Here is an 11765-nt window from a genome sequence, read left to right as displayed (position 1 = left end):
ATTTGCACCTTTTTACAAAGGTGTGTTTGAACTAAGAAACTGATGTTTCCTTCAGGCTGTAGATCTGCTGAATATCGAATGGTACCATAGCTTCATGTTTTTATTTCTCTTCTTTTTACTGCCTAAGCTTTAAACCTTTTCCTATACCAACTGTATGTGTGTTTGTATGTGTGTATGTTAGACTAGTTTAAGTGTTTATGTAGTTAATAAAGTCTTACTTGTATCACACTTGACGTTGTTCATTGTTTGCTCATAACTGGAGTCCCTAATCATGCAGATTTTTGCTACATGCTCTGAGTAGTATTGTACAGTAAGAAAGTTATTTTCCTTAACCAGGAAATTAACGTTCTTAGAATTAACAGCCAGTTGACACTGAGAGGTCAAATGAATGCTTACAGCGGATCTAAAAATTTATAATGAATATTAACTAGTTATGATTAATTATTCATATTTCCCCTTTGAGCTGATTCACTACAATAATAACGTTTCCTCCAGTGAAAAAGTACATTCCCTGTTGTCCTTTCACATCAAAATCCACTGATGTTTGTTTGGAACTGTTTTGGACTGTTTTCACTATGCTCTGTGCGTATTTCTCTCCTGATTCACACAACTTTTTTTACTGGAAAAAGCAATATTATGGATAGAGGACCTTTTAGCCGGAAGCTATGGTTTGCTGCTTTTTAGCTCATAAGACATTAACTGATGGACCGGAGTCGTGTCGATTACTGTGATGTTTTTATCAGCTGTTCGAACTCTCATCTGACGGCACCCATTCGCTACAGAGAATCCACTATTCAACAAGTTATGTAATGCTAAATTTAACCAAATTCTGAAGAAAAAAAAAACCTCTACATCTTGGATGGCTTGAGATTTAGATTTTAAAAACTAAATATATAAAAGCTGAAATATATTAGACTTTTAAAAGACTTACAACACTAAGTTCCTTTTAAAGAGAATCCACTATAATGAATTAAATGGAACACATTTCAGGTTTGGTCTTGATACCTTACTGATAAGGCGGTGGGGTTGCATACACTGTAGTACTAAAGCCAGGTATTCACACCATACTCTGTGATGGCTGAGAGACCTCAAAGCGCTGCAAATGGAAAAAAAAAATAAGACATGCAAATAGAAACCCCCCCCCCCCAGCAAATTAAAGGGGTCCTATTATGCTTTTTCACTTTTTCAATTTTAGTTAGTCTGTAATATTAATGTTTGAGCATAAAAAAGATCTGCGAAGTTACAAAGCTCAAAGTCCAATTCAAAAGGAGATATTTTATTTAACAGAAATCACTTTTCAAAAACTACAACGAAAGACTCGTTTGGACTACAACGCATATTTTCCGGGATTTGTGATATCACAAAGATCGACAAATGGGAAGAGACCTTTTTGAGCTGCACTAGAGAAGGCAACGAGTGTTACCATCACTATGTCGGAGACACGCTAGCTTTCCCAAAGCAGACGAACTTAGAGTGGTTACAATCATCCGGGTTTAAATCGCGCTCAAATTTATTTGATTTTGATGCAATATTTACACTGAAGCTCGCAGGTGGCTACGGTAAGGGGCATGACATTTCCCGACCAGGCGCCGAGTAGTGCCAATCACAACACACACTGGCCCAGCTAACCAATCACAACACACACTGGCCCAGCTAACCAATCACAGCACATTTCGTATTTCAGAAGGCGGGCCTTAATTTGATACAGGAACTGTTCGAGCCGTTCATGCCAGACTGGGGAGAGAGGTGTTGTAATAATGTAAAATATGTGAAAAATAATGTGTTTTTCGAACAACCTAGTATGAGAGCCTGTTCTAGTACACCCCCAAAACAAAATCAAGACTTTGTAAAAGAGCATAATAGGACCCCTTTAAGAAAACAACTTCACCAGTTTGACAACACATGCACTGCAAATACTCATGACACAACCAAATACAGAAACGTGCTGCAAATACCCACATACCATCGGACACATTTAAGGGAACTGCAACAAGTGATGAACCTGGTTGAGACATGCTTAACAATGTCTACTCTGAAAGGTGAGATTTTTGTTTATTTTATATATCCTGATCATATGATTCCTTAGATTTTTTGGATATTATTAGCCTAAATGAGCTGACAAAATATACAATTACTGTAACTGTGAAAAAGCTATGTAAACTTACTTTTACAAATTCCCTTAAGAAATTTAACCATGGTTTTACTATTAAAAAAAGGTTACTATAGTTAAACCATGGTAACCACAAATTAACCATGGTTTTGCTACACTAACCATAGTTAACCATATAGTATTTGTACAACTGTGGTTATACAAATGGTAATCAATATGCCAAAAACATGGTTATTACTATAAAACCATGGTTAATTTTCGTAAGGGTCGTTGGGGGTTCCCTTGAAACATTTCCATTGTGGTCTGTGCTACTTGCAATGCTTTTCTGTATTTGGTCACATTGTACATAGCGCCTTTCTGTATTTGGTTGTGTTGCGAGTATTTGCAGCGCATTTCTGTATCGTGAGTATTTGCAGCGCATGTGTTGTCAAACTGATGAAGTTGTTTTCTTAATTTGCTGGTGCTTTTTCTATTTGCATGCGTTTTCTTAAGTTGCAACGTGTTGAGCTCTCTTGGCCACGGTAAGATTCTCCTAAAATGAAACACAAACATAACTACACAGATCACATGGCAAACATGCTGTGCACAGTCTATAGCAACATTAACAGTATCATTATCACTAACATCTCTGCCAGCTTGCCTCAGGCTCAGAATGCAGCAGCATCATAGATACTGTAGCTATATCTAAGATCTGTGAATAAAGTAAGAGACCAGCTACGTTCAGAATGAAATACTTGCATACTGTTAGATATGTACACTAGAAATAGTATGTAAAAAAAAACAGTGGCAAATGTTAAGGTAACTTTACAAGGTTTCATAAGTTCAAGTTAGCTAATGCATTAACTAACATTAATTAACAATGAGAAATAAATTTGTTATTGTTTTAAGTTTTAATTACCTTTGTTAATGTTAGATAAAAAATACAACTGTTCATTGTAAGTTCATGTTAAATCTATTTCAGGTCTATTAAATAATATTAACGTATACAACTTTTGATTTTAATAATGTATTACTAAATGTTGAAATTAACATTAACTTAGACTAATAAATGTTTTAGAAGTATTTTTTATTGTTAATTCATGTTAACTAATGTAATTAGTTACTGCAGAAATAGCATGGGTGGAATGGTAGTATGCTATTCCTATCATAGCTAGGGTGTGGGAACAAAAAGGGAACATACAGTTCCCACACATAAAGAAATGGATCAGGTGTTTAGAGCTTGATGAGAGAACAGAAGGTACTCAGGCATGAACATTTACCATTTAACAAGATACTTCATAACCAACATCATTTCCAAGTGTTTAATGCTACAGTAAGACTCTGGCTCTAATACTGAGGTGGTTCTGCCAAGCTACCCATCTCAGAGGTATTGATTCATCTGAGTTTGAATTAGGAGTGTAAAAGAGGTATGAGGTCAGCGTTTTCTCACTTGCATTACACAGAGTGTGTGTGTGTGTGTGTGTGTGTGTGTGTGTGTGTGTGTGTGTGTGCGCTATTCTTGAGCTGTTGCCGTACTGAACACTATGTCCTCTTTCTGTGTTGCCCTCCTTTAATATGTATGTAAATATAAGTGTATATTTATATGTCAATCCATACCTGTTCCCGGGTAGAACTTTGTGCAGTTTCTATACTTAATGTCCTCTTGCTTTACATCAAACTGTGGTAAAGCAATCTCATCCATCTGAACAGGGTCTCCAGACTGCCACATAAAAACGAGATCCTTTGTGGTATAGCCATCTACATACACACAAAAAAAAAAGACACACAACATTACATGAACATTTCACCTCATCCTTATTTCCATCTCTTAAAATAAATATAAAATTAGGTAGTTTTGTCCTATTGCAGGAGTACCAGTTTGTGTGGGTATGTGTTTATTTCACTTACAGCTCTCTAACTGCATATTGCAGAGCTGGGTGTCCATAGGAAACAGTGTTAGGTCCAGAGGGCAAGAAAGAGTGACAGACAACCTGAAAAAAAAAGAGAATTTACTCGAATAGAGTTTTTTAGAATTTAGAACAGACGGCATGTGTGCGAGAGAGTATGTGAAGAGAGGATAGACACACACACGCTGCAAGGTTCATTAGTCTTGGGTGCATGTGGAGCAGCAGTAGCAGATGAGAGAGAGAGAGAGAGAGAGAGAGAGAGAGAGAGAAAGAGTAAAGAAGGCTGTGGGATGAGATTCTCACTCCAAGGCTCTCTCACACATGGAAAAGCAAAGATGCCACAAAGACCCTTTCAGCTTGACCAAACAGCCATAGCTTCAAGCATCCTGCTATCTAAATATGCTGCGGTTAAGAATCAGAACAGAATAAATAGCAAGAAAAACAACAAGATAAATATATAGTGAAAAAGTGTCAAATGATAAATGTGAATACGAGAAGAATCATTTCAACAGCTCTTTCAGCGAAGCAAATGTAACAAGGACACATTGCCAGAGGTGCAATAAGCATTTCATATCTGTGAAATAAATAAACTCCAGGGCCAGATTTGAAATGGGGGGAAATAGCACTTTAAAAACTTGAAATTGAAACGTGACACCCTTTTATGTTTCTATTATAAAAGCAGTATGAACAGTTTTCTTCATATTAATCTCAATAAATGAACTTTTCCATGACATTCTAATTTATTGAGATTCACCTGTAGTTACAAATACTGTTTAGGGCTAATTTTAATCTACTGCAAACCATCTGGTGAATAATGCATCAAGCACTGATATTCTTTGATACAAAGCGCTAAACTTTCTGAAACCTCATAAAGAGATTAGATTATAAGATTTGAAAGTGAACCTATATGATAAAAAATTCTAAGAATGGTGACTACTTTAAGACTGCTTGGGAAGCCTGGCTTACTTTAAAATGTAATCACAAAATGCAGCAATGTCATTCATCTACACTACCATTCAAAAGTGTAGGGTCGGCAAGACTTTTTAATTTTAAAGTCTCTTATACTGACCAATGCTGCATTTGTTTGATTAAAAATACAGTAAAAACAGCAATACTGTGAAATATAACTGCAATTTAACATAACTGTTTTCTATTTTAATATATTTTAAAATGTAATTCATTCCTGTGATAGCAAAGCTGAACTATTCAGCAGCCATTACTCCAGTCTTCAGTGTCACATGATTCTTCAGAAATCATTTTAATATGATGATTTGATGCTAAAGAACTACTATGTTGCTTGGCTTCTGTAAATGGCCTCATGAACTATATTACATGGTGGATAAATTGATTATTCGGATTAGTTTTAGTAATAGCAAATAATTTAGGGATAACTATACACTGAACATTGGTGTTTTTATTATCATATTGCTTGAAACAATGAACTGCATTACGCATTTTTATCTAGAACATCCAGAATATGAACAACCCCTATATGTAATAACGTAGGTCTCTTGTGGCTTATTAACCAAAACAGCAAAATCATTTTATTTCCATATACAGTATAATGCATATTTAATATGTTTGCATATTTGCACTACAGAGCAAAGCAGTACATTTTACTACCATGTGAAAAGTTATTTCTTTTAATGCTTTCACTAACACTGTTTTATATATATATATAAGTTTTTTTTTTTTTACAAAACTGTGAAATATCTGACCATGGATTACCTCATGCTGATGAGGACGTCTCCATTGCGGAAAATGAACAGGAGTATGTTTTCCTGTGTAACATCGTGAAAATTAGCATTTTTTTCATTGGCGAAAAACAGATCTGGTTTCCATAGGCACTGGAACATTTTTGGATCAACGGTCAATGCATCCGACTTAAAATCAGCTGGCAACCGTAGCCGTGGGTCATTCCAGCGCTGGCGCAGGAATATGTTAACACGGTAATCCTGGAAATGAAACATACAATTTGTCTTGGTACAACATACTGTAGTATAAAAATAGACAAATATATTTTAAAATCAATCAAACATACAACATTTAACAAGATTGTGTGCATAAATGACTAATACGAAACAAAAAATATGCAAAGAAAAGATATGTAAAAACAGTTAGGTGGGTAGAATAAATAGACAGTAAATTACAGACACATACTAACTAATGTTTTTTTACAAACCATTGTGGTCTCCTGGATTGACCCAAAGCTGTTGATGAAGATGTTCACCTTATCCTCCACTGGGATACCTGCAAACACATGATAGCATGCCTTTCAGAGGAATATAATCATGGACATCAGCCATGTGTGTAGGATAAAATATGTGTCCTATTCTCAGATTCACCAAAGTGCGAAATAAATACTCTCAAATGTGAGCATATTTTGTGCTCTGCTGGATGTGAGAACTCGGGACTGTAGCAGATGCCCATTGATCTAATGGAGTTTCGTTCTGACATATTCTTATTCCACTGGGTTCAGAATGACACATTCTAATTCCACAGGGTCTTGTGATCCTCAGCAGCACCACGGAAGAGAATTTCCAATTACTCTGTACAATACACACTCTGCCATTCTCTGACACTGTGATTAAATGATCATTCTAATGAGGTCATCCATTATGTTATTTGCGACTTTTTTTGTGAAAAAAGAGCAAGCATTGAATTTTATAGCTGTTTTATGAACTTGCTAGAGGTCTGAGAGGTTTGATAATCAGGGTATGACATGAATACTAAAAAGATTATATATATATATACTGTACATATATATTTTTATATATACATATATGTGTGTGTGTGTGTGTGCACGTACAAGTATGTGTGTGTGTATATATGAAAAATAGACAAAATCTATTCTGTTTATACATAAATATGTCAAAAATATATTTAATATATTTCCATATAAATTTAAATAAAATGTATCTTTTTTATATATATATAGAGAAAATAATATTAACTACATTTGACCATGAATATATATATATATATATATATATAAGTAATGTCTAAATTGGTTAACATAACCCATATTTTGATAGCACTTTACAAGGTTCAATTCATTGACAGTAATAATAAATTTTTTAATTTTAATTTTTTAATCAAGCTATGTTAAATGTTTAAATGTATATGATTGCTCATTGGTAATTTATGTTCATTCATAATTAATATTTCATATATATTTGTAAAATATATTAGTATATGTAGACATTAATTTACCTACAGTATAATAATATATGCTGTAAAAATATTGATAATTGTTAGTTCATAATACCTAGTGCATTAGTTCAAGTATATTGTTATTTTATATTTCCTATTTATAGTTATTGTTACCAATTTAACCTCATTGTAAAGTGTTATCAAAAATTTTTATTTCATGTGTTATGAAATAAAAAGCTTCAGGACGCGCAGACAGGGGAAGCGAGCCGGTGCATTCGTTCATTTTAGACAGCGCGGATTTCGAACGGCGCTGCCTATCATCCATCTGGCGAATCTACGCTCTCTACCCAACAAAACATATAAACTTCTTCTGCTCTCCCGGACAAATAAGGATTTTTCAAACTCTGCTGCTCTGTGTTTCACGGAGACCAGGCTAAATGACGCCATTCCAGACAGCACGCTACATTTGCTGGGCTTCCAGCTGTTCAGAGCGGATCGCGACGCAGAATCAGCGGGGAAATCGCGTTGCGGCGGGACATGCTTTTACATCAATGAAAGGTGGTGTACAGACGTTAACAGCGTTAAAGTATATACGCTGTCCCGATCTAGAAGCGCTCTTCATTTACTGTAAACCTTTCTATTCGCCGCGGGAGTTTTCTTCGTTCATTCTCGTGAGTGTTTACATTCCTCCGCAAGCACACGTAAGCCTGGCTTTACAGAAACTCGCTTATCAAATCACTGACACAGAACAACAACACCCGGACTCTGTTATAATCATTCTTGGGGACTTCAATAAAGCAAATCTCTCCCGTGAACTACCAAAAATACAGACAGCACGTTACATGTCCCACCAGAGACAGCAATATATTAGATCACTGTTATACCACAATAAAGGATGTATATCACTCTGTCCCACGGGCAGCTTTGGGGCTCTCTGATCACTGTTTGGTTTATCTTATACCGACCTACAGGCAGAAACTTAAATCAGCTAAACCTGTATTAAGGACTGTAAAGGACTAATGAAACAGAGCGGGATTTACAAGCCTGTTTCGACTGCACTGATTGGAGTGTTTTTGAAGCTGCTACCAATTATCTGGATGAGCTCACAGAGACTGTAACACCCTATATCAGTTTCTGTGAAGACATGTGCATTCCTACCAGGACTTATTTAACATTAAACAATGACAAACCATGGTTCACTGCAAAACTCAGACATCTCCGTCAGGCCAAAGAAGATGCTTACAAGAATGGGGACAGAGTCTTGTATAAACAGGTCAAATACACACTGGAAAAGGAGATCAGAGTGGCAAAGAGGAATTATTCTGAAAAGCTAAGGAACCAATTTTCTTCCAGTGACCCTGCTTCAGTGTGGAAAGGGCTGAAAGACATGCCCAACTACGAGACACCATCCTCCAGCAGTGTGGAGAATCAACAACTGGCAGACAATCTAAACGAGTTGTATTGCAGGTTTGAAAAAAACCACTGTTAACACCCCCTCTCCCCCACTCCTGCACTTCAGATCAGTGAAAATTATGTGCGTCAGGTCTTCAGAAAGAACAAGAGAAGAAAGGCACCAGGCCCAGACGGTATCACACCAGCCTGTCTGAAAACCTGTGCTGACCAGCTGGCCCCCATCTTTTCACAGATTTTCAGCAGATCACTGGAGCTGTGTGAAGTCCCTTCCTGCTTCAAACGCTCCACCATCATCCCCGTCCCAAAGAAACCCAAAATTACAGTACTTAACTACAGACCTGTAGCTCTAAAGTCTGTGGCCATGAAGTCATTTCAAAACTTGGTGTTGGCTTATCTGAAGGACATCACCGGACCCTTACTGGACCCCCTACAGTTTGCTTACTGAGCAAACAGGTCTGCGGATGATGCAGTCAACATGGGACTGCACTACATCCTGCAACATCTGGACAGACCAGGGTCTTATGTGAGGATCCTGTTTGTGGATTTCAGTTCGGCTTTCAACACTATCATTCCAAACCTCCTCCTGCCCAAACTAACTCAGCTATCCGTGCCCACCTCTGTCTGTCAGTGGATCACCAGCTTCCTGACAGACAGGCAGCATCTAGTAAGGCTGGGAAATTCTCATCCAGCACCCGTACAAGCAGCACTGGAGCTCCTTAGGGTTGCGTCCTCTCCCCCCTACTCTTCTCCCTGTATACCAATGACTGCACATCTAAAGACCCCTCTGTCAAGCTCCTAAAGTTTGCAGACGACGCCACACTTATCGGCCTCATTCAGGACGGTGACGAGTCTGCCTAAAGACAGGAGGTAAAAGAGCTGTCTGTCTGATGCAGACTTAACAACCTGGAGCTCAATACGCTCAAAACAGTGGAGAGGATCGTGGACTTCAGGAGAAACCTCCCTGCACTCCCCCATCATAGACAGCACTGTAACGACAGTGGAGTCATTCAGGTTCCTGGGCAACACCATCTCTCAGGACCTGGTGGGAGATTCACATTGTTAAAAAGGCCCAGCAGAGGCTGTATTTCCTTCGCCAACTGAGGAAGTTCAACCTGCCACAGGAGCTGCTGAACAGTTCTACTCCGCCATCATTGAATCCGTCCTCTGCACTGCTGAGCAAATCACTGGTACGACCCTCCCCACTCTCCAAGAACTGTACTTATCCAGAGTGAGCAAAAGGGCTGGCAAAATCACTCTGGACCCCTCACATCCAGCACACTCCCTCTTTGAACTGTTGCCATCTGGTCAACGCTACAGAGCACTGAGCACCAGAACGACCAGACACAGGAACCGTTTCTTCCCTCAGGCAATCCATCTCATGAACACTTGATAATAAAACGTGGAACACAAAACTATCATACATTTATTTATTTAACATACATACTTATTTATAGGGCTGGACCAGAGTATTCGATTATTCGAATATTCGAATGGGTTGACATTCTATTTTCAATTTTGAGTTTCGAATATTCTTTTTTTTGTTTTTTTTCGAACACCTGGCATCCCCCGCGAAACGGTTCTCATTCGCACTTGACTATGAATCTCCCATGAGTGAACGTCATGAACGTCATGATTCAGTTCATCTGGAAGCGAAGACAAAAATGCAGAAGACCACAGCTGTGTGGGAGCACTTTAAATTGAGTGAGGACAAGACAAAGGCAGTGTGCCAAATATGCGATTTGAAACTGGCCTACCACAACAGCACATCAAGTTTGAAAAATCACCTGAGTTCTGTAAGCAGTACGCCTATAGTATATTGTTGGTGTAAAAAAAATGAGCTGAAATTTAAGAAATTTTTAATTCATCAACTCATTCATCACGTGAGAAGTCTTGTACCGGTCTTGTGCTCATTTTCGACCCCCTGCAAAATTATTACCCCTCTCGTTGAAATCGCTATCTGATTGCCTAATCCTAACCCCACCCCTAATCCTAACTACTCCCCCACACCTAAACCTACCAATACTAAGGGGGTAATAATCTGGTAGGGGTCAGAATTGGGCACAACACCGGCAAATGCCTTCTTCTCACGGGTGATTCCCGATGGTTTTAGAGGACAATTACTCCTCGTCGGCCCCTGTCGTTTCAAAGAATAGTACAACGGCGAACACGACAAGTAAAAAAGCTATAAGTAATAAAAAGTAATAAAAGCCTCGTCCGTTTGGGAAGGTGCGCGCGTAGTCAGCGGAGGTTCACGGAGCGGAGCTAGGCGAAAGTATAAATCCAGCTTGAGGCACGCCGCTTCCGGATCACGCTGTTCTGTAGTTTATTAAATTTATTAATTCTGAACGTGTCGCGTGTCCATATTGCACCAAAATGCAACACTGCACTCCCTTGGGTCCGCAGCAACACACCCGCCACGCGTGAAGTCGATTGGATGAACGGTTCTCGACATAATAAAAATGTAAACAGACAGACAGACACACAGAGATTCCTGCCTTTATTTCACCGTGTCTACACTGGGTGCAAAAAAGCGACCGTTGAAAATCATTTGAAATTTGTGTCAATACGTCATAAATAGAATGCAGCAGCAGTTTTCTGTTGGGAATTTGTTGTGTTGCGACGCGCCACATCCAGTGTAGACAGCATCACTGATTATAATGAGTTCTATATAGTGGTTAAACGGATCGTAGTTGATCCGTGTTCCGTATGGACCAAGCCCCACGGTTCGGCACGCATGTGATCCGTGGTTTAATTGCAAAATTTAACCATAATAGAGTATAAGTTTATCATTTGTCCGTATTTACACAAGCAAGCAAATTTTAAACAATTACAGAGAGAAAAGGCGAAAGGGAACTCGATTCGTTACTTCGTTCTTCTCTACGTGCACAGCCGCACACACATGAAGCGCGCTCCCGCGTTTCAGACGGTGCGCGAACACCGAACTGAATCCTCTTCTGAATCCTGAACAGACACATATACATAAAATTATGACAAAATACCCATCTCGACAATCATTCAGGTAAACGCAGTCAGTTATGTCTCAAGTGAATGAAAACAGCTGAGAAAGAAATCGGATGTGATGTGTACCATTATATCGGATCCGTGCATCAGGTCTTAAAGGGACAGCGGCCTATAAATACTGATCATCAAACAACAAAACAGCTGTGATAAAAATCTATATTTAATTTATACAGTGAACACTA

The 11765-nt window shown here is 38.3% G+C and overlaps 1 protein-coding gene across 2 annotated transcripts in view; it reads right to left on the bottom strand.

The window, feature by feature from the left end:
• LOC107655919 (glycine receptor subunit beta-like) overlaps nt 1-11765 on the bottom strand; it is a 32154-nt gene that overhangs the window by 14421 nt on the left and 5968 nt on the right. For both annotated transcript variants that reach the window (XM_016443553.1, XM_016443545.1), the window contains 4 exons: nt 6179-6246; nt 5725-5951; nt 3998-4080; nt 3707-3847 (listed from right to left, as the gene is read on the bottom strand). In XM_016443553.1, coding sequence (XP_016299039.1) covers nt 3707-3847; nt 3998-4080; nt 5725-5951; nt 6179-6246 — 519 coding nt within the window. The remainder of the gene's footprint in view (nt 1-3706; nt 3848-3997; nt 4081-5724; nt 5952-6178; nt 6247-11765) is intronic.

The sequence above is a fragment of the Sinocyclocheilus anshuiensis genome, unplaced genomic scaffold, assembly GCF_001515605.1.
Source record: "Sinocyclocheilus anshuiensis isolate Anshui unplaced genomic scaffold, SAMN03320099.WGS_v1.1 scaffold85, whole genome shotgun sequence".
Lineage (NCBI taxonomy): Eukaryota > Metazoa > Chordata > Actinopteri > Cypriniformes > Cyprinidae > Sinocyclocheilus > Sinocyclocheilus anshuiensis.
Note: the sequence above shows the minus strand (reverse complement) of the source record. Positions and strands in the feature narration are given on the sequence as shown.